Source organism: Bacillus rossius, chromosome 16, assembly GCF_032445375.1.
Source record: "Bacillus rossius redtenbacheri isolate Brsri chromosome 16, Brsri_v3, whole genome shotgun sequence".
Taxonomy (NCBI): Eukaryota; Metazoa; Arthropoda; class Insecta; order Phasmatodea; family Bacillidae; genus Bacillus; species Bacillus rossius.
In genome coordinates, this window is record NC_086343.1 from 5,268,536 (window position 1) to 5,292,214 (window position 23,679).

Genomic DNA, 23,679 nt, shown 5'->3' on the forward strand with positions numbered 1-23,679 from the left:
AATAAGTTCTAGAGGTTTAATTTTGTGGCTTAAACGCCGAGCCCACGTCTGTTATAAAATCCCTACTGGCTCTAAACTCACGACTGTAACTGGCCTAGATTTCATTTACCGTATTTACTCGCATATAGGTCGCACCCATAATTTGAGGTCTTGAATTTGGTATTTAAGATTCCCCCCCATATAGGTCGCACCGGTAATTCATTACACATATGCATTGCACCACAGTAAAAAAAAAAAAAAAAAAAGGCCGCAAATGGATGAAAATTTACCGTCAATAGCGTGCCGTGCGTGGAGAAAGGTCATTGTACTCGATCAGCTGTTTTTACGGCGCGGCGTAGCCGCTGGTGGCTCTCTCTGTTCTCTGAGTTGCGCATGCGCAGTATAACTCACTCAATGCTCTGCCCAGACTTGTGACCTTCCATCAGCAGCCAGCCAATAGATGCGAGCTTAGCGGAAAAAAAATATAAGCTCCACCTCCCGTGTACCAGTTTATTGGTATACGCACAAGTTTTCTTGCTGCCGTGAAATGTTCAAGTTTACGTTCATCTTGATGTCTTGATACCAATAATTAATTAATTACGATCCCCAGAAATAAATTGTTAGTTTAAAAAATATGCGTCAACTGTACAATACTTCCGAAATAATAAAAAACGTATGAAACAGTTACCAAGACTCCGCTCATTTTATCTTGTGAAGTTTGTCTCGTACCAGTATTTCGGCTAAGTTGTGACATAAATACACTATCAGAACTTAACAATCAGCCACGTTTATACATTCGTGAGTTTACGTTTTTCCCTCGTGCATTTTAGATTGTCTCCTGCTATAATAACTCGGACTTTTACACGCCTAAGCTTAAATTATTACATGTTTAGAAATAAAAGCAAAATTTCATGTTATAAAATATGTATATTTTGAGATTTAAAATGTTCATTGCCGACTATAAACGTTACACTTTTCACAATGTTTTTAGGCCTACTAGCTAATCTTATCTACTCTTAAAGTACCCACTGTATTTTCTGGTTGTTTATGGTTGTTACGTGACGTAAATAGCGGGATGGATTCGATTTTTGAGACGTAATTCGCGTGAAAAAATTGTATTGGACTAAATGGGAACTAAACGGGACCTGAAGAATATAGTGTAAAAAAAAAAAGGAAAACGTAAATAACGGTAACGTAAATAAGGGGTTTTGCTGTATGTGTACATTGTAAATAATTTTGCCTATACCTATATAAACTTTTTTTTTTTTTTGCATTTTAAAGCAAAATATTGCAAAAAAAATTCCTCAAAAATTTAAAAAAAATTTCTTTACATATAGGTCGCACTTCATTTTTTCCCCCATCAAATCTGGTAACATTGCCGCGACCTATATGAGAGTAAATACGGTATACTATTTGCACCTTTAACTTTGTATGGTTGCATTTATGGACACTTGTTTTGCCATTCTCTGCTGTTTAATTTAAGCCCAGGAGTTTCCAAACATCCTATATATCAACTTCAATGAGCGAGCACATGGTACAAGTTTTCAAACTTTATTGTTTACACAGGATAAATCAGCCTTTTGTTACAGAAAAACTGTCGTCTTCAGATTCGTCGGGAATGCGTGTAAGAAACTGTCTCTTCATCTCGAATACGATGACCCCCAGGGCCGTGCCTGTGTTGAGGCTCTCCGTGCCGTTGGCGAGGGGTATGTGCACCCGGACGCCCTTCCTGCTCGCGGCCAGCTGGTAGGCCGAGGGGCTCAGTCCGTGGGCCTCGCCCCCCAGGACCAGCACCACAGAGGTCTGGCGGGCGTAATTCACGTCGTAGTACGGGACAACGGGTACCGTGTGCCTGGCCTGAGGGTCCTTGGCCTCCTGGTCATGTTCACCGGTTTCCGATTCACCGCAGTCCGCGTCACCCAGATTGTTATCCGCAAGGCACACGAAACTCGTTCCGAGAATATCCGACACTTCTTCCCAAGCCACGTCTCGGAAGATCTTCATCCGGAAGTGAGCCCCCACTCCACTTCGAAGAACCTTCGGGTCCCACAGATCCATACAACCTGCAAACACATGTACAATCGGCTATTACATCACACGTGTGAATCTATCCGACTCGAGATAACGAATCCTTTTCTAAGTACTACAAGCAGAAGTAATAATAGTAGAAAGTCAGTACAGTGCACCACAGCGTAATTGAAGTATTTCACTTTTGTCGTGTAGAATAATTATTATTATATTTTTTTGTTTTGTTTGATGTGCCAAAGTTCTACTATAGTAATTACGTTTGCAGAATGCATTATTGTGGAGTACTGCAAAAAGCTATTATTTAAGACTTAACAGCATGTTTTCGCTGTGACACACAAGGTTTGAAAAAACAAAATTTTCACGTGTTCCTAGAAAACTGTTACCACAACTAAATTCAGTTCAGGAAAAATTTCCCAGTACCCATAAAATACTTCGATGCTGCAAGTTTCAAATCTTTGTCTATTACCGCGTCTGAATAAATAAAAAAAAAAATGAAAATCAGTAAAAATTGTTATTATCAGCGTCTTGTGGATCGTTTGATCTAGTGACGGGATATGTTTTGGGGCCTGATGGTAGCTTTTTTAAGAAAAAAATAAGAGTTATATCTGTCCACAAGAACCTAAAGAAAAATTAGGTTTTATTCTTAATTTTAATTTTTAACCATGTTACGATACCTGTAAAAATATTAAACTATTTTTTTTTTAATTCTTCATTCAATATATATGTTGAACTGTGCAGTGGGTTTGAAAAGTTTCAAATTAAATAAATGAGGAGGGGCCCTGGTAAGATGATTAGTCTGACATTTAATAATGGATGTTGGGTGTAGACATACAATTCATGATCAAATTGTGTGAAATTAACACAAAAGGTCTGGTACACTCACTCAAGTGTAATTACAACGAAGATGTGCAAGTAATGGCCCTTTCCATTGTTTTCTTCTGAGAAAAAATGTTTTTATCACAAAAATATTAATTTATTTTCTTAGTGTTTTTATTTAAATACCTTTTGAACTGCAAATATTACCTACCTCCTCTGGTACAGAAAAATCATTACAACAAAAAAAGAGTGGCGTCACGCAACCATTCTTTTCCTCGAGGTTAAGGAAATGTCGGGGGGAAATTGTTCAAGTTCCAAGCCTGTAGCAACCTCGAAGGGGTACCTTTTGTGAGCACCACCTGCCGGCATCCCGCTCCGACGGCTGTTCTCAGTATCGCTCCCAGGTTCCCTGGCTCTCGCACGTTGTCGCAAACGATGGTCAGGGGTAGCTCTTCGCCTGATGACTCTATGTCCTCGGAGGCTGGTAGTTTGCAGATTGCTGTACAAGTACCACACTGCTGTCAGCTGATCATACTGTGGGCAGTCTTTCATGGTTACATTTTCAACATTTCAATAACATCATTTTTCTAAGAAAACAATTTCACTAACTGCTAGTACTCAAACTATTTTTTTTAATGTTATACTTCTTTGGGCAACATTGAAATACATGCGAATCATGCAATGGAAGTTTTAACAGGATGAAGATCAATGCACATGCACTTTGCATCCAGTTGTGTTCAAACGCAAGGTTATTCAAGCAAAATGTGTTATCAATAAAAAAAAACTTCTGAAGTAAACCAATTATTATAAAAAATTATATTCTCTGTAATTTACACATATAATGAATACCAACTTTCGGAATGTCCTCGTTCTTACTCTTTATATAGTTAGTACCTGGATGACCAAGCTTTGCTCTATTTTTTTTTTGTTAAATTGTGTTTTTTAGAAATTATATTTAAATACGAATTACATACTGATGAAATATGAATAATATTTTTTTCAGCGGCCACACGTTGTGACGCACGCTCTCGTGAAACATCTAAATCATAAGACCTTTCTGCTCGTATAATGTTAGTCAAGTTTTGCAAGCATCTTAACTTTAGCAGCACGTGTGGGACGAGCGGAAACCTGATTATTTTCATGAAGGTTTTCTTGAAATGAGTCTTCACTGAAAGTCGTTGGAGCCATTTCCGAGATTCAGATTATATATACACAAGAATTGCTCGTTTAAAGATATAAGATACACGGTACCCCGAGATCCACTCACCAATTACTCCCTGGGAGGTAGTCACGTCCGACCACAGGGAGATGGTCTTGTACGGGATCTTGTAGAGCTGAGTCGCAGGCAGTCGCAGGCCCGCCACGTCGCTCGTGCGGCTGAAGAACACGTACCGGGGGACGACCCCCGCTGCGAGTGAGTCGGCAATGAGCCTTCGCCCTTCCAGCAGGATGTAGCCTTTCTTCTCTCGCTGTTTCTTCGACTTGACAGAGCTCATCAAGTTGCTGTTGAAAATAGCCAAATATACTCTATATTCCAGCTAATCCTCGATTTGACAGAGCTCATCAAATTGCTGTTGAAAATAGCCAAATATACTCTATAGTCCATCTAAACCTCGATTTGCCAGAGCTCATCAAATTGCTGTTGAAAATAGCCAAATATACTCTATAGTCCATCTAAATCTAGATTTGACAGAGCTCATCAAATTGCTGTTGAAAATAGCCAAATATACTCTATAGTCCATCTAAACCTCGATTTGACAGAGCTCATCAAATTGCTGTTGAAAATAGCCAAATATACTCTATAGTCCATCTAAATCTAGATTTGACAGAGCTCATCAAATTGCTGTTGAAAATAGCCAAATATACTCTATAGTCCATCTAAACCTAGATTTGACAGAGCTCATCAAATTGCTGTTGAAAATAGCCAAATATACTCTATATGTAGTCCATCTAATCCAGACCCTGCTGGTCTAGACGTCCAGTTAATCCGGACGGAATTTGGGGAAGAAGAGCAGGATATACTAATGATGTTACGTATTGTTAATCCTTTGTCAGTTTTTAGGTTAAAATCTGAGATTACACATACAGTAGTATTAAAACTAAAAGTCCTTATACTGTTGGTAGGAATTAAAAATTTAATCTAATAGAAACACTGATTTTTATAGTTTTCCCCCACCTAAAATTTGTATTACATGCATTTCAAGGCAAATTCCATTTAATGCTGATTTTCTGTGATCCGTACAGGGCCCAGTACCATCTAGCCCGGATCAGCGGGATTCTGCTGTTCGAAGATGATTTTCTAAAAATATGTTGAATATTTTTGAAATATATAAAAAAAAAAAAATTTCGTCACTAGGGTGTAGGTTGTCAATTTTACATAAAACGGAGCTGCAGTTAATAGAGTTGACGTATGATGTTTTCAAATTATAGATTATTACCACCTGCAAAACCATCCTATATAGAAGTCCAAGTTAAATACAATATTAGAAGCGGTAGCATAAAAAAAGAAACAAATTGTTAGGTATGTACACCCTGTAAAAAACTTTTTGTACATAATAGGAAGTAAAAATTTAAAAAGAAAAAAAAATAGCACCGTTAACATGGAGAGATTAAATCCCCTTTGAATGATAAACCTTATAAAAATATTTCTCATTAAAATACCTGTGGTCTAGAATATGAAGACCTCTCTCTCTACATGCACTCTCACACTGGAGTCTAAAAAAAAATTTTCAATGGTTACGAAGTAAAGATAACTTTGCTTCTTTGTTCTAAAATCTAATATAGCTATGATTAAATTATCTATGTACTTGGAGACATTTACTAACAAAATTTAAGGCTGTCTCATTTCAGTTGGAATCCATAAGTTTGGTGGAAGATGGAAACCCCCCCAAAACCAACCTGCATATTTTCTACCACCAAAAATTTAATCCAGTGCAAGTAGAGAACAGAAGTTTACAAGAGGTTATGGGGATGATCTAGCCCTCCCTTGGATACACCTAGCTTGTAACTAACCTATTTTTATGATTTGTTTGTTCAACATAGTGGATTATCAAAAGGCCAGCATTCTGAGAGGAATGTGGTGGGAATAAAATATACAATTAAATTGTAAAGAAGACAAGAAATGCACATTTAGCACGGCTGAGCTAATCACCAAATACACAAACATTTACTGTCTGCAGATGAACTATAAAATATATGCAGCTACTTTGCACATTTAGGTGATTGTACCAGGCTTTTCCAGAAATTAATAATAAAATTCAGAAAGTACTTTTTTCTAGCACTAGAGACATTCCTGTATCCACCCTGAAAACAGCATTAATAAATTCCTACTGGTTTCTGTGATATTGCTTTTATAGCTTACATCATAATACCTGTGCATTGATGAGGCCGCTGCCAAGTTTTGCTTTCCCGTGTGGAATAGCTGTGTGTATGTGTTTAGGAGAATTTCAGTCAAATTGTAATAATGGTCTATTAGGTTAGGTTAGCTACCTTAAAAAAATTTGCAATGGCTGCTTAGGATTTACCAATTTAAAATGTACCTATTTTTACCTAACCAACTGTTTGCATGATTTGACACTATTTTTATGTAGCTATACTAGCCTAACCAGCAGTCCACAATATTTTAAAGTATTTTGAAGGAGCTAACCTAATCCAAACGACCATTCTCATGATGTAACCAATTTGTCATAGTTATACAGAACGTGCACACACACGGCTTTGGAATGGAATGTTATGAAGGTTAGGTTTGCTAATCCTGTGTTTCTCCGTACATAATAACGGTAAAAAAAAATGGTGATGGCTGTGTCAATGGATAGGTATTGTAATGGTTGCTATAAACTGTAATTTCTCAGAAACCATTAAGAATATAAAGAGACATTTTTTCAGGGTAAATACAGGAACATAGTTAAAAAAAAGTATTTTCAGAATTTTACTATTAATTTCTGTAAAAGCAGCGACACAAGAATATTGCCAAATAATTTTCATACACTTTATGCTTGATTTGCTTAAAGGTTGATTTTGAGTTAGTGCACAATGAGAGAATAAATGAAAGGGAAAGAGCAGATGTTTTGAGTCTGAAAGCTCAACTACAGGATTCATCTACTCCATAAGTCTACCCTCAACCTATTAATATAAAATTAGGTTATTGGCCCTTACACAAAAATGTAATTATTTATCAATACATCATCCCCGACAATAAGATTAAACACTACTGAGATAATATAAATGTGACAAACCTAAACATAGCATCATTTTCACTTAATTTGGTATAGAATGGTGTTTCATTCTCAGAAGCAGATTTTTTGGATGTGTCATTTTTGCCCTTCTGCACCTTCAATTTATGGCTTCTGCTGTTTGGAGAACGTGTATTTGCCATCTGAATTTCGTATGACGAAATTCTTTCCCCTACTTCATCTGACTGATCTGAAGGTAAATCGGCACTTGTTTCACTGGCGGTAAGGATTTGTGAAGATTCATTATCAGTCTGCCTATAAAGCCTTGCTTGAGTTCTACTTTTCAGTTTGCCATTTTCATAATCCTCTGGCTCGACAACACGCACGGGTCGGCGATGAACCCACCGACAATAATCCCGCACAACACTGCAACGAAGGTGAGGTCTTGAAATTAAACGTCTGCTACAACAAACTAGTATTTTAATTGGTGAAAACATCTCACTAAGAATTCTACTTCCCTTAAAAAACAAACTGTAAAAGATAAAAATTTATCTACAGTATTTAAATTGTACTAGGCTCTTACGAAGGTCCTTGGGTAAATGGTTAGGTTAGGTTGTTTTGAAAACAAGTCGAAGATGTTTAACTCAACTTTGAAATGAGTACTGATCGATTGTTAATTTTTCTCTAGCCAGCGTAAAAAAAAAAAAATTGTAAAGATAATATTGTTAACACTTCACCGTGAATAGGATTTGTTTTGTTGAAAACAAGTAGACATTTTAGCCGTATGTATTCTTTTCTTTCGCATGCCGGGTCTATGAATTCACTTCACTTCAATAATTTTTGGTGGCCTACAGCGGTGCGCCAATGGCCATAGGGTCATTTCATTTCGTATTTGAATCCTTGTTTCATTATCATATCATAATCCAAATTATCGTACATAGATTGACACCCATTCCTTACACGGGACTCGAACCCAGAACCTCTCGCATCGTAAGCCGGTGTGCATCCGACTACGCTACGGAGGTCGGCTTGGGTCTTGATACACATTTTGTACACATTTTTATATCTCATTGGTATGCATTTATGACATATTGCCATCGCCATGTTGTTCCGCCCGAAACATCATGGAAATGGTGTTTGATGATGTCTGATATTGGTTAATAAGTATAAATTAGAATCTCCGTTGTTAAAAACAGTCAATTATTAAAAAAAATCGTTTAAAACTGTTTACACAATACAAACACATCTATTCGGGCGGTATTTCAAAACATTCGGGTAAGGTAGCGAAAAACCACGACCTTGTTGGAGTAGTACTGTAACCTAACTCGCAGACTTCCAGAATGTGTCCAAACACAATTTCTGTTAGATAATGGAAAAGCAATCATTTAAATTAACTATGCCCTTCAAGAGGATAGAAACTGATTTTAATGCATTCTAGCGGATATTTGGCACCCATCGATACATTTGCTATGCCAAAAACCCTACAGGTAGCAGCACTATCACGCGAATTAAATGGTGTTATTCTAATTTCTTCAAGTAATTTTAAAGTGACAATTATTTCTTTTTATGAGCATTAAAGTGTACAAAATGTATTCCCGGATAGTTTCGCTATAATATAGTTTTATTTGGCTCACCAATACGCTTGGTGCACAGTCGTGGTATCAACGATGTGGTATGCACTCGCTTATAGAGTCACATGTTAAATAGACGAATAATTCTTAAATCATAATTCTTCCACCTTAACCTGCTTTTACCATATAATCATGGAGACGTAGATGGCACAACTGGATGACACAACTCTTATGTTATCTATGGAACATGTGTACAACAGAACCTAAATAAAAGTGGTGTTTTGACAAGGACAGGCTAGAGCTGTCATTATAACGGTTGGTGTTGTGGCAAGGTGACTTGTAGGTTGCAGTTTGATATTTTGTGCTTGGAGTTTGATACATAATCGTTGAGTAAACGCTTTTATAGTTTTAATTTGAGATTGCTACTATGTCTTCAAGGCGTGCATTACATTTTGTCTTTAAAGTCGCCGACCGCACTTTGACATCGAAATTTTATAGAGAAATATTGGGAATGAAGGTAAGTAACTTTGCGACGTTACGTCATCGTTGGTAAAAGTTTCGTATTATGTCCAGGATCTTTCGACGTACTAAATTAAAACAGCAATAATCATGTACCAGAGGATCAATTATGCAGGATCATGCCATCAGGATCAAGGGATAAACCTGGATACGTGATACGGAAAATTTTTTTTTGTTACGAACATAGTTTTGTTACGTTGAAAGTGCATTAGACTCCTAAATACTTAGACGGGAAAACGAAATGCAGGTTATTGGTTATTTGCAGTTGACTATGCCGGTGAACAATTTTACAGTACAAACAAATATGCATTATATTAAATGTTGTTTACCTGAACCACCTGACAATTATTATGATATTACAGTATTTTTAATTTGCAATTGGGCCTAAGGAGAAGGCGAACATGTTGGCGAAACAGTAACTGTCGGTATTTGAGAAGGTAAACCACTGGGAAGGAAAAGAGCGTAGCACAGAACAATATGCAGAACAGTTGAAAGTAAGGAAAGAATAAATGAAGAAAATAGTGACAGGATTAGACAGTTAGAAAGTGGTTGGCAAGGATGGAATAGGGAATTGCATGTTGAAACTTCTTGTTGAGGACTGAGCGGAAGTTAGCTCTATTCACTGGCTCTATCCGGCCGCCTGGGACATAGATCGGGACAACAACAATAACAACAACTTACGGCAACTACGACAATTTCCAACTGAGTTTTTATATTATTACAAACAAAATGTGCAAAGTTAACGCTAGAGCAGTTACACAGGTACCTTCCTACAGGTAATAGACTTTCAAATAAAAAATAAATTAGTGGGCAAACTGATGTACAGGTTGTCCCAGAAGTTGTGAAGGCCTCCAATGTGTTGTTTTCATGGAGTATTTCACAAACACTTTCATCGTAACAAAATGATGAGGTAAGTAATGTTTCGTATCACGTATCCAGGTTTATCCCTTGATCCTGATGGCATGATCCTGTGGTGCATGACGACTTGCTGTTTTAATTTAGTAGGTGCCTTGAAAGATCTTGGCCAAACAAAAACTCAAATATCACAATAACAAAGAGGTCTTATGGAAATGTTTTCTTTCGTTTTCACCTACCATAATTCATCATATCATACGTTTTTATTGTGTAAAGGATCTTTCTATGTTCTAAATTAAAACTACAAGCATCATGAGTTCTACTACAGGAATTTAAAATTTTTTTCACTATTTAGTTTTTTTCACAATATGTTTCAAAAATATTTATCTTATCAGATATTTTTATATGAAGTGCTCTTAAACCGAAATCCAAGCAATTAATTTCAGAGTTTCAACACCATCGGACTGTGACAGTCGTGATATGACTTGCACAATACTTCAAGTTAATTTTTCTAGATAGCGTTTAAATTATATATTTATTAAGAGTCCTGATTAAAGATAAGTAGTTCACTATCACCAAAAATTAAGCTTCTTGGAGTGTAGATAATATATAAGTATGATATCTGTGATAGTGATTTTTTGGGAAAAAATACGTAATTCCTTCTATTGAAACTGAGAATATTGGTTTGTACCATATTTGGTTGGCATTTAAATTATATATATACATACATATACATACATATATATACATACATATACATACATATACATACATATACATACATATACATACATATACATACATACACACACATACACACACATATATACCTATATATAAAATATATTTATTTATTTATGTACCTCAGTTTTCCCAGAAGACTATCTCGTCACTTGCCCATCAAACATGGATGCAGAAAAGTTGATGAGTGCAGTTTGTTAAAAAAAAATGCTTATGAGATATCAGCTCAAGTTGTTAAAGTGATCTTAACAAGAGGGATAAAGATAAAGAAATAGAGATAAACCAATACCAAACCCCGTTTTCACCCCCCAATAGGATGAATTTTGATAAATGGAAAAAATACAATACGCAACTCTACATGCACGTTATTTTGTTTCTTACCTCTAATTTCAGTAGGTTAATAAGTATAAATTCTTCTTTTTAAAACCATACTTACCCCTTCGACAGCCCTTAGGGGTTGTATTTTACTAAATGGTAACATTGCGGTTGGTAGTTTTGATGTGTTTATTATTTGTACCCAATATCCTATGCTTGATTATCGACATGGGCATAATTAAGTTTCAATTAATATATGAAATTCTGTTGGTATTAACGTTCTCTTTAACATCTTCAGCACACGTCTCATATGATACTGTGACAGTCTCGTCACATTCAATACGGCCGGGCCCTTATTGTGTAGGATTTTTTTTCTACCTGCTGGCTCAGTGGTAGATGAAAAACTGGCTGATGGAGAAAAAAAAAGGTCCTGGGTTTAATTCTTGACCATGTCAAGGTTTTTTTTTCCCCCCTCCACTTGTGGAAAATTTCCTTGCTGGGTTTGAGACTGATGTTGTCATCCCATCACTACCTCACTGCAGAAGACAGTGGACAGTCACTGGCGAATCACCTCGCTTCGTCTGCCCCGAGTAATGTCGTGGCGTTGGTTGGTGATCCGAACCAGCCGCTGGTAAAGTCAATCCATCGTTACTTCTGTCCTAGGTGCTGAGACATGAGGAGTTCCAGGAAGGATGCGATGCTCAGTGCAACGGGTGAGCGTTTGTTCGGACTATTTGTGCCGTTTTAATGTGTAAGTGGTCACGCATCGTCAAAATTAAAATGGAATATGTAATAAAAAAATGGACGCTTTTATGTATGTATGTATGTATGCACATGAGATGTTATACTAACTTGGCGCAATAAAAAACTTAATTTTGCATGCAAATAATCTCTTGAAATAATATAATAAAAGAAATGGAGTGATATTATAAATATGGTTGGTAAAGGAAAAATTCATCAAATTAAAAAAAAAAAATACTTGGTATTCTATGTTAATACAAACGCTTGTATAAAATTAATTATTTGATTTTGTAAAATAATAGAGATGAATTTTTATTGATATTGAAAATCAATAATCTGTAAGTGTGCAACAAACTGAAAAAGTTTGGGAATCTCTAATATATACTCTTGAAAATGTTTATAAAGACAATTTATATCACTAATATTCACAATAAATAAATGTTTTATAACATGGACCAGTATTCAATATGAACCACTAAAGTATAAGATTTAAAATTTGTAATTAGCCTTCTTTCATCCTGTGTAAATTTTTTTCCTTGATTTGGGCACATCGTAAAAATTCACTCATTTTTTAATAACACACCTAAAGAATTATAACTCCAAAAATTACAGAACTTATTTTATATATTTATATATTTATAAAATGCTCACCAACAGTCAAGCCTTAAGATATCAGATGTTGATAAAACATTTTTGTGTTAATAAGCTTATGATTATAATTAAAAAGTCATACATATTTTATTTCACTACGATAGCAATCTTGTCACCGTCAACAAAAATTAAGCAAAAGAAAAAAAAAATTTTAAAAATTAAAATTTTTGAGCCATTAGTTAATTTGTATTTCGTAGAAATGCTCTTTGTCCATGGCATGTAATCAAACAGCTAAAGTAAAAAAAAATATATATATATTTTTTTTAATTTGGCAATTGAAAATTTATTACTAGATCCATTGTTTCTTCTACAAAACTTCATAGTTGTAACATGCAAGACTTTAACTAGTTGATAGTTTAGAAGAATTTATTTGAAAATTGGTTATCTAGGAATGAGTGGTTTTGAATGTTACAAAAATCCATGTACACGGGGTCTTTTGAGACACTCAGTTACAAAGAGGTATAGTGTTGTTTCACACATGTTAAAGCCGACGTGCATTCGCAGGCCGTACGACAACCGCTGGAGCAAGACGATGGTCGGCTACGGCCCGGAAGACACACACTTCGTGGTGGAGCTGACGTACAACTACGGCGTCGGCGCGTACGAGCTGGCCAACGACTTCCGGGGCATCACAATCCGGTCCAGGGAAGCCGTGGAGCGGGCGAGGGCCGCAAAGTGGCCGCTGGAAGAGAGGGACGGGCTGCACACCGTGGAGGCCCCGGGAGGCTACAAGTTCCACTTGATCGACGACGCCCAGCCGAAAGACAGAGGTAACCGAGATGCTAGAGCGCCTGTCATTTCTTACCGCCAGAACAAAAAAATTTTCTTTTAAGTTATCTTAAATTTTCTTTGCACAGTTTCCTATTTTTGTTTATTTCAGCCTAGAAACGGGAGTTTGTGACTTTTTTTGAGTAAGGAGTATTAACTAATAGGTAGAGACCTGCAAAATTCGCGGTTTCGATGGCCTTCAGGATAGACTGCATGTACCCCTGTACACTCGGGCAAATAGCGCAAGTTTATTGGCTGCCGACTTGTAAGTCGTCTCAGCTGGTTTGTTTGTGATCTGATCCTTCTTTGGTCGAGGGTTTATAACTGGTTGAGATTCGTCCAGATGAACAGTAAGCCAATAGCAAAATTATCTAAGAAGTATATGTGTTTGAATTCTAGCCTATCACCGAATGAATCCGCGAATTTTGCAGGTCTCTACTAATCAGTAATAAATATTCTATAATTTTTTTTTATTCAGGCAGGTAATTGTATGGATTTCATGTTTGCAGAAAAACTAAAAAAAAAAATGTGCTAACGATAAAACAACTTTGTTTGGCTTCTAGGTGATTGACAATCCTCTCTCAAACTAATCATAAAATTTAGTGATGTTTTGTTTTGGCATTCCTTCATTATTTTTGACATTGATGCCGCTGCAAAGCTTGTCTATTTCTTTCGTGTTCTTTAGCGTCAGTTTGCCTCTTATCGGGGCCTTCTTGTACACAGTGTTATCAAAGAGCTTCCTAAAATTAAACACAGTGAAATCAGGACTACGTACTAGTATGTCGTGCGGCCAGAAGCCGTTGAACAAGGGACATCCCTTTAGTTACTCAATAGTTATGTGAATTTGACGGGAAACTATGTTAGTTTCTGACCATGTGTGCTTAGTCCAGTATTCCACAACTTTATTCTTTGAAGTTTGTGTGTATCATACCATAGTTTAGTAATCAGTTCAAGGTGAAGATTTTTTTAAAATGTATTTTCTACATGTCATCTTAAACTAGAGTTACCCTCCAGTGAATGTATGTGCAAAGTTGAAATTACTTTACAAAGGCGTATATACAGAGATGGAATCTTTTTTTGATAAGTGCCGTTATTTTCTGACTGGTAATTCTAACTTTCACTTTCAATGTAGGTGCGTTTTGAGTATAAAATAGACATATTATGCGGGAGTTACGCCATTAATTAATGGATTCTGTATGAGCAGCATGGCATATTTACCTTCTCCTTATTTTCAGATCCTGTGGAAAAGGTATCACTGGCCAGTTCAAACCTGAAACGTTCCATTGAATACTGGAACGGGCTCCTCGGTTTCAAGATTTACGAGCAGTCGACCAAGTCTGTTCTCCTCGGGATCGCAGACGACCAAGCTAAACTGGAACTCTATGACATTGGTACGTGATAGTTAGTGTAAAATTCCTGTCATGACTGACTTAGTACTAGCTTTTATTTGTGGAGATGAGAAATGAACATTTGATATGATAATAAAATATTTCTATTAAATCAAGTGTATAAATTCTCGTATAAATAACAATCAGGTACTTCATGTTCCTTGTAGATATTTTGAATACCTAACATCCTTAATATTGAGCTAAGAGTTTTTGAAGTTATACTTCTTTAGGTGCGTTATGAAAAAATGATGAGAGTGAAATTTTAAGATGTGTGCGCACGACTGTAACAAAAATTTAACAGGTTGAAGCTGCCTGCTAAACCGCTCATTAAGTCTCGAAAAAAAGCTACCAACAAAATAGAAATAGAACCTCTATTAGTCGCGCATGTTGGCACGCTCGTCGCCTCTGATCACTGTTTTCATATTTATAATATTTATCCACATGTTTCTAGTTTCTACATTCACAACACGTGTTTTAGTTTCATACAAGTGTGAATTATATATGTGCTAATAAATTATATTCAGTAGTGATTTAAATTGAATATTTTGATTAATATTATTTACTATTCGTAAATATTAGTAAAAAAAATTGTGCCTTTATACTTTTTCAAGTGCTCCAATGTAATTGAGGTTAACTATCCGTATGTATTATTTATTGATATAAATTAAAATATTATTATTTAATAATATTTTATGTTAAATATTTATTATTGGTTATTTAATATTTACAAAATAAAGAAATAAATTGAATAAAACATTTAATAAAAAATTTGTGATAAAAATTAAAATTGAACATCAAATTAAAATATTAATTTTTAATATTTATTATTAAATTGAATAAATAATAAATATTAATAAAAATAAATGAAGAAATTTAATGAAAACTTTTTGATAAAAATGAAAAGTGAATATTAAATTAAGAAAAAAATAAATATTTAAAAAATGAATAAACTTAAATTAAATTTTTAAATTTATTATTAAATTTATTTATTTTCTTTTAAAATATTAAATAATCAATAATAAATATTTAAAATTAAGAATCTTATAATATTTAGTACAAATTAAGTCATATATATTTATTATTCTCTAAATTTTATTTATATTATTTTTCAAATTTAAACTGACCTTTTTTGACTGTGTTGACTATCTTTTTCCAGCCATTTTATTATTTTATTGTAATTAATTATTTGCATGCGGGTTGTCTCCGATCCTGGGTCCAGGACCCGTGATAAAATGTGGTGGGGGGGGGGGGGGGGGGCATGGGGACGATACTTTCAAGTGGTCTCGGCTTCGCTTCGCTCGCTGACAATACCAGCAGACCTAATCAAAGAGTTCAGTGTGTCGCAAGCTCGGGTAACGAGGAACTCGGGCTTCTAGAAGCTTCCGCAGTTCCAGAGGCACACACACGGATTTATCCATTCGTTTGTACAGCGCGCTGAGCAAAGTAAACTTGTTTATGTACACGGCCGCTGATGCATCAGTACTTTGACCGTCAACACATCTGTCCGCAATGTCTGTTCAAACATTTCTACGCATCAGCAAGCCAACTGCGTGGACGCCATCCGAGCAGTCTTTTTCTAGAGAAATTATAACTTAAAACAATATAATTTTCTTTAAAACTACCTTTGTTTAAATTTTGAACCAAATGACACTAGACTTTTGTCAAATAATTACATGCTATTTCATTAACTACATTTATTAGCATTTATTAGCTATTTCCCAGTGTGTGCCTGTCCCAGGATTCAAACATCAAATCGCAGACACAAGAGAAATATTTAAAAATGATTTTCTTAAAAATGTTAAATATTACGTAATGTTTTCCAAATTACACAGAGATATAATCTATCAAAGGCATTAGATTTTTTTTTTAATTGTGAGTCTTTTATTTAAGTTGTGCCCAACAATTTTTTTTTTTTCACTGGAGCCCCCTGGTTCCTTTTCGCGGGACTGCTACTGACGCATCTTCTCCAACAGAGAAAAAAATTGCCTGCTGTTTCATTGTAGACCAGTGAAAAAAAAGGCCATCTGATGTTTATGTTTTGCCAAAAATTGCTTGCACACACACAAAATCCCCAAACCCTGAATCCCAAACCCCGAACCCCAAACTTCAAACCCCTTCCTTGACATTGTCATGTTTTGTAACAGATGGCAATCATAGTTAAGTAGTTATATGTGTATTGATGTGTGTGTGTGTGTGTGTGTGTGTGTGTGTGTGCTTCCTACAAGTATCTTTCATCCTTTTGTTTTATTCTGTCACTTCTAATTCATTCTGACCTCTGAAAAGTTTCGATATGATCGTAATGTCAGAGTATATGCGTGTTTAGTTTATGGTGGGTATCACTGATTCACCGAATTTCCCTGTAGGCGGGCCTGTGGATCACGGCACTGCGTTCGGACGCATCGCGTTCTCCGTGCCCCACGCGGAGCAGCCGGCCATCAGCGACAAGATTAAGGCCGCCGGGGGCAAGATTCTGACGCCCTTGATTTCCCTGGACACCCCTGGGAAAGCAACAGTGAGAGTTATCATCCTGGCAGACCCTGTGAGTTGTTTGCGTTTGTCTCTTTTGATTTTTGGTTTACCATATTGCCCTTAGTATGTCGGAAATTTTTCCCTGTAAGTTTATGCAGAAAAATTACGCATCCTCTAACAACCCAGGTTACTGCCCCCATCTCTCGCTAAATATTTTAATTTATGATTTATTATGGAGTCTCATAATGATCAGTACATTGGTTAAGTTTAGTGATATCATTCAAGTAACAGTTTTATATTCTTTTTTAAGATGTATTCAGGAATTGTAAATATGTATGTTTTGTGATCATAATTTACATATTTTTTTGCTTTAGAGTGCCTCTAGGCTTTATTTACATTTTTTTTTGTGCTTTCACATATTTAAGTATTGCTTGTTTTGATTTGTTCGTGAATGAGTGTGTTAACGTAATTTTCTTTTGTACCTTTTTTTGGTCATGGTCCTTTGTCTGGAGGTGAGCAGGGGCCATAGTTTGCCTCGTACATTACAATTAGAGAGAGGCAGGCAGAGTTCAGAAGCAGTGAGAAAGGACTCTGCTGTTGCCATGTCCCAGTATTGGCTGGTATTATTTTTTTTTTGGATTCATCAAAAATGACATCACCAGACTTTGTGATTTTTTTTGTTGTAATCTGTTAGAAAAGTCTTGTTGCGACGGGGTCAGAAATTTGTATATTGCTATGTTTTTTGTGAGGGAAGTGCTGTGATTGGCTGGGGAGGTCATGCACGTAGCCTCGTTGGCCAGTGTCAAAACGAGGTGCTGATATGTTGTGTGTTGGGCAGCGGCTCACAAATAATATGTTAATGTAAGTTGAACAGAACTCAGCGGCCGAGGTCCGGCCGCTACCTTATATAATCAACCTTCTTTTTCTCAGTTTTGAACTACAGCAAAACCTGGATTATCCGTGACCCGATTAACCAGGCATTCGTAATTAAAAATTAAACTATTTTTTTTTGGGGTGGAAAAACCAAGCCCACGAAGTGTAATTTCATTAGAGAAGGGACAAGCAAGGAGTACATAAAAATAAAAACTATGTATCGGAAGTAGAAATGAACGGGCAAAGTAACGGACCAGAATTGCCCGAGAGTAGAAATGTCTTTAATATTGCAAGAAATACTATATTTTACTCCCTATCTCTGAACAATCTTTTATCTATTAATTATGCAATATTTTATTTATTTAGCGACACACATACTCTTGTCAACTTTTTGAAGGGCGCCTACCACCACGCAACCTTAACTCACTTCCTAGCTGTCATTATGCCTCAGTTTGTGACAATCCAGACCACTCCGGCTAGCAATGGTCTGAATTGCTCAACAATCAAATGGTCTGAATTGCTCAACAATCATGAAGTACTTGCAGAATTATGGTATCTTGCTGGTAGTAAATCGAGACAGTTCACGAGGTTTAAAATTATTAATGTTTTTTATTTTTTTATTTAGGGTGACAAAAGAGTTTATAGCCAAATTGTGTAGATTTATTCACTTATATGATAAGTTTCACACGTTACGTTTTTACACATTTGTTTGGTTCCTGGTTACTCATCGCTAGGCCCAAAAAAAAAAAGTTTAATGTTAATAAAAACTTATAAATTCTTCAAAACACAATTCTTCAAAACACAATTCCATTATCAAATAAAATTTCCTGTGGCCACTCTGAATCCACATTTACTACCACAGAAACGTGATGTGTTTTGGGATGACGCCAAAGTTATTTTATCTAGTATACCATATGGGAGCAGGAATGTGGTTTCATTATTAGTAGTTAATCAAGCATTATTTTTTGACGTGATGTCTAATAAATCAATGAACACCGGCTGCACGCACAAAAAAGTGTCCCATTACACACATTGTCCCATTACGCTTATTGTACGCTTGCGCCGCTTCTATCTATCTTCCACTCGATTGGAACAACCATCGATTTGACTTTTTCGAGGCACATTAAACTTGAAACACTCCCATCTGTGCCTACTTTTCCTATCATCGTCCTATCCTTAACAGAATAACACAGATTGGAAGAAGTTAAATAGCAAACATGTATAAAAGTTATAGTTAAAATAATCTGTTCGTTAAAGTAATAAACATATTTGAATTAATGAGTGCAAATAAAAGTAAATTTATCAATTAAATTGTAGATTTCATTTCACTCCTTCTTTGTATCCCATACAAAATAGTGATAATTCAATAAAAAAGATTCAATTTTATTCATAAAAGTTTGCAATCATTTCATCAATGTTTTGTTATGACGTTGTCACGTTAAACTATCGTCCGTAAACCGACTTTACAGACAACCAATTTTTTTTATTCCACCACAATATTTACAAGGTTTGTATTTTTTCCCCCCCTCCCTTTCAGGACGGCCATGAAATCTGCTTCGTCGACGACGAGAACTTCAGAGAGCTGTCGAAGTTCGACCCCGAGGGGGAGAAGCTCCTGGATCGATACATCGCCAAGGACTTGGCCCGGTCCAAGTGAAGTGGGACTCTGCGTCCCCTAGTGTCGTCTCTTCTCGGCCCGCTGTTGACATTGAGGGCTACTGCTTTCTGTCCTATGGCATTCCTTTTAATGTATAGTGCGTTACATTTAATCTGGATTTGAGGATTAGGTTATTTAATAAATTCACGGGAAAGAAATTGTGTGCAGTATTTGAAATTGGAGAACTCATTTTTTCCTCCGTGATGAATTCTTTGAATTAATTGATTGATTATTTAATTCAACAACATTGTTCATTTGAGGCTAGGTCATTCACTTATCATCACTGAACATTAATTAATTAACTCGTGATTACAATGCACAAAATAGATTTGCGAGTTGTTATTTCACAAACAAAAGTAAAATTACCATGAGGAAAGGAGAGGGAAAAAAAATTGATTATATTTTACTTTAAGAATCAATGCATCAAGAGAGCAAAAATCAATGCATTGATTTTTTTTTATGTTGACTCAGACTGAAAGGAAACAATTTGCAAGGAAAAAATGCTCACATTAACTGAAATGCACTATAAATTGAAAATACTCATAGGTGTCACCTATGTTTTAAAACTTTTAAGTCCTTAAAAAGCTATGAGGCCTATAAATGGTTGCAAAATTGTTAAAAATGGTCATGAATTTTTAGTGGTAATTTTTATATCTCAAAAATGTTTCCCCATTAGTTGTATTTCCTGGATCACATTAACTTTCTCTTCAGACTTAAATTAGATGATGAGATAAAAATAAATATATTGTCAAAGTTAAAATCTAAAATAACTAAATGATACTCATTTGCTGCATTTGACTACCTAGGTTGTTTAGTGATTTCATAAGTACATAGGAAGGTTAAAAAAGAGTTTGTCATCCATTAGATATCCTGTACTTGGGTCTGTTGGATTAAAGGCTATATTTTTATATATATGTATATGTTTGTTTAGAGTATATTTAGCAAGATTTTTGCATGTTATCTAGTTTAAGTGTAGTATTTGTGATCTTATTATGTTGTCCCTGTGCCTTAATGAATATCTATCTGTGGGAGTGGTTTTTCACCTGTTCATGGCTAGATATGTCTGATTGTAACTGAAGTTTAATTCCCCAAGCAAGTGATTATTGTTAAAAGTTTTGTATCTCATATCCAAGTCTATCCCTTGATCCTAATGGCATGATCCTGCATAATTACTGAATTACACAATTAAAAGAGAGGTAAAGAATTAAAACTTGAAATTATAGTTGTAAGATGATAGGTTTGTTTCAGCCATATTATTTGGCTGTTACTTAATATTATTATTGTTATAATACATCCTAATATTAATTAATGAGTTTATTGAAAAAACCTTGATATGAAAACATTTGTTGCAAAATATTATTTAAGAATTTTAGGCACCAAATTTTGCTAAAATTTACTTTATATACTTCTTGTTTTTAAATTTTACATTTTGATAAAATATTTCTGAAAATATTATTTGTCATTGCTGTTATGAGGTTTTAGTCCATTTGATTAACAGGAATGCATATCAATGGTACCGTAACATCGTACACAAGTTTTCTGTGGCCACACATTTAAAATACAAAGACTTGAATGTCTGCGTTAGAATTCTTTAGAGTTTGAAAACTTGCAAGACTGCCGGTAGCACTGTCTCTAAACTATCACCGTTTCCCCTAGTTTTGGAATGAAATTTTCTTTGACTATTCAAGTTAACGTTTATTATTACATTGAGTGGAAAGTTTGATGTATTTTACACTGTGCAAATCATGTGATTTGTGTACTATAGTACCATAATCACCCATGGAATACTTATCCGCATGTATTGTCCAGTTCAATACTCAAATGAATGACTGATAATGGTGATAGTGCATTTCAGTATTTTTTTGTTGTTGTGGCAATATTCAGGGTTATTAAAAATATGTCTATTACTTTTTACTTTTATTTGAATGTGCTCTCTATAATTGTGATATTTAAGTTTTCGTATGAATGGGTGTTAGAGTGAAACTTTTGTTTAGTCTGAATTAATTAAGAACATTTTACAACAAATTTATTAGTAATAAGTATTTTTTAACTTCCTGTTATATTTTTCTTGGCCTTGTAAATATCATGTCAGGTTAATTGATGAGAAGATGTATGGAAATATTAAAATCATTTTAAAGAAAGTATGTAGCGAAAATATTCTGTCTACAATCACCTTGTTATAACCTATCATATGCAATTGAAGACAATGAAACATTTTGTGTTCTTGGAATTAAAACTTTATTATAATGACACCTTAATACAGTTGTGTTTCAACTCAGGATAAACAAACTTAATTATACATACTGAGGTGTACATTTTGTGTCTACCTAATAATATTGTTATAAAGTACATCAGCATTAAAACTCAAAAACTTGTTTTCCGAGTTATGAAACTTTAGTCCTAAGGCATCATAATGATATTGTGACCATTTTCCTGTCATGCCAAGGTTTTTGACCAACTTAGTGTATGTCATCTAAATTTTAAATGCAAGTTTTTATACCATTCTGTGTATCATGTTGTGGAAAAACCATGTTGATTGTACACATTACCTTAAGTTGCCACAACAGTGACTAGCGATACGTGTATGTTTTACAATTTTTTCCTATTATGTTTTTGTGCTCAGAATGTTTTGTTAATTAAGAAGGTAGTACTTATTTTTGAGTTACAGAACTAATGTTATTTTTAGTGTATGTTTAATAGAGTGCCTCATAATTGGTCAGTTTTTAGGGCTTGATTTTTTTTTTAATCATCCTCATCCACAGTGTTTTGTTCTTACAAAAAACATCCTGTTCAGTTACATTGCAACCTAATTTTTTCTTGTTGTGAGGTTCTGTAAATGAATTGATTTACAAATTATTTAAATTGTAGTTCTAGTGGCTGAAGTGTTATATGTAATGTAGTTGTACTTAATGATTGATAACCAAAATGCAAACTCGTTAACATGGCCACAGTATATACAATGTGCATACTCCTAGTTTCAACATTACTCCAGCCAAGTAGAGATCAGATGTTTAGTATCGCTTAACACTTTCAAAACTATGCTGCATTTATATATGTTTGGTTCCTGTGTGCACTGATCCCATTTTGCATTTAAAGTTATTATTGGTTTATTGCCAATGTGATTAAAATTGTAAGCTATAGGAATGATTTTTTTTAATAGCATTTTTGATACTCCAATGTCTCCATGAATCCTTTTTTGTGTCAACAAATGGTGTATGTTATTTCATTTGTGCAATTTTTGGCTGTGTAGTGTATTGGTGCAGGGTGGAAAATTATTTCCTTCCAAGTTTTTGCTTAAATAAAGCATTTGTGCAATACAAAATTTTTTTCTCCCTCCCTATTTTATCCTCATATAACCACAACTAACGGCTGTTTTTGAGTCGCACTGAAAATTTTACACAGACTTTGTGCATTTTGCATCTTCAAGTTTTGTTTTTGGTGTTATCTAGAACATACATGGGTATTCTTGTTTGATGTCAAGATGACAGCTACTATTGCATACTTGTCTATTTGGCAAGAACACAATCAGTTATATTTGGAGAGGGAGGGGGGGGGGGAGTTTTTGTGTAAGTCATATGTGATGATTCACTGAAACATGAACTTGAAAGTCCAGCAACATTCTAAAAAAAATCAATAGTTTAATGCATACATATGTATAAAAAACTATGAAATACCTAAGGGTCTATTTAAAGTACACATTAAAAAAATAAAAAGAAGAAAACCAGCACATAATTGGTTCAAATATGGTTGAACTTAAAGAGTTGTGATCCATAAGGAAACACTTATTCACATTTAATTTCACACAGAGTTGAAAATCTTTGGCACTTTAACGTTCCCTTTTCGATAGCTGAATTATTTATAAAACTAACAAAATGGCTACTGACAGTTGATAATCTAGTTTACAACAAGAAATTCTCTTGGATTTATTAATTTGACAATACTGTGTTTGGAATGATTTAAATAATTTAATATTAATTTATGCATGTTGACGTAAATTTTTTTTTCATTAGGTTACAAAAAAAAAGTGGTTTAGTATTAATGTCATAAAATACTTGGAAATAAGTGCTAAGTATTCTCATTTAATGAGAAATTTATAATCTTTACAAATAGGTACAGCTGTAATAAATTGTATTCAA

At 34.9% G+C, this 23,679-nt stretch overlaps 2 protein-coding genes across 4 annotated transcripts; one reads left to right on the forward strand and one right to left on the reverse strand.

Annotated features, from left to right (window-relative positions):
• Positions 1-1,514: 1,514 nt before the first annotated feature.
• On the reverse strand, positions 1,515-8,691 carry LOC134540383 (rRNA methyltransferase 3A, mitochondrial). Of its 3 annotated transcripts, none has more exons than XM_063383074.1 (4): positions 8,630-8,691; positions 4,091-4,326; positions 3,167-3,322; positions 1,515-2,042 (listed from the first exon to the last, which is right to left on the reverse strand). In XM_063383074.1, the coding sequence occupies exons 2-4, from the start codon at positions 4,317-4,319 to the stop codon at positions 1,552-1,554; spliced, it is 876 nt and encodes a 291-aa protein (XP_063239144.1). In that variant the 5' UTR covers positions 4,320-4,326; positions 8,630-8,691; the 3' UTR covers positions 1,515-1,551. The 3 variants fall into 3 exon arrangements, with proteins under 3 accessions (XP_063239144.1, XP_063239143.1, XP_063239142.1); XM_063383073.1 differs by lacking the exon at positions 8,630-8,691 and adding an exon at positions 7,059-8,009; XM_063383072.1 differs by lacking the exon at positions 8,630-8,691 and adding an exon at positions 6,195-7,038.
• A 120-nt stretch (positions 8,692-8,811) lies between these two features.
• Positions 8,812-22,865, forward strand: LOC134540384 (glyoxalase domain-containing protein 4). Its single transcript, XM_063383076.1, has 6 exons — positions 8,812-9,083; positions 11,660-11,709; positions 12,893-13,158; positions 14,392-14,547; positions 16,908-17,083; positions 19,424-22,865. The coding sequence occupies exons 1-6, from the start codon at positions 8,994-8,996 to the stop codon at positions 19,541-19,543; spliced, it is 858 nt and encodes a 285-aa protein (XP_063239146.1). The 5' UTR covers positions 8,812-8,993; the 3' UTR covers positions 19,544-22,865.
• Positions 22,866-23,679: the final 814 nt, after the last annotated feature.

Bases quoted from the DNA above. Each gene is read 5' to 3' on its own strand.
- LOC134540383 (XM_063383073.1), bottom strand. From the start codon at position 7,492: ATGTTTTCACCAATTAAAATACTAGTTTGTTGTAGCAGACGTTTAATT. The intron at 3,323-4,090 runs GTGAGTGGATCT...GTACTTGTACAG, and splicing joins TACCTCCCAGGGAGTAATTG to CAATCTGCAAACTACCAGCC. The intron at 2,043-3,166 runs GTACCCCTTCGA...ATGTGTTTGCAG, and splicing joins GCAGGTGGTGCTCACAAAAG to GTTGTATGGATCTGTGGGAC.
- LOC134540384 (XM_063383076.1), top strand. From the start codon at position 8,994: ATGTCTTCAAGGCGTGCATTACATTTTGTCTTTAAAGTCGCCGACCGC. The intron at 11,710-12,892 runs GTGAGCGTTTGT...GTGCATTCGCAG, and splicing joins TGCGATGCTCAGTGCAACGG to GCCGTACGACAACCGCTGGA. The intron at 17,084-19,423 runs GTGAGTTGTTTG...CCTCCCTTTCAG, and splicing joins TTATCATCCTGGCAGACCCT to GACGGCCATGAAATCTGCTT.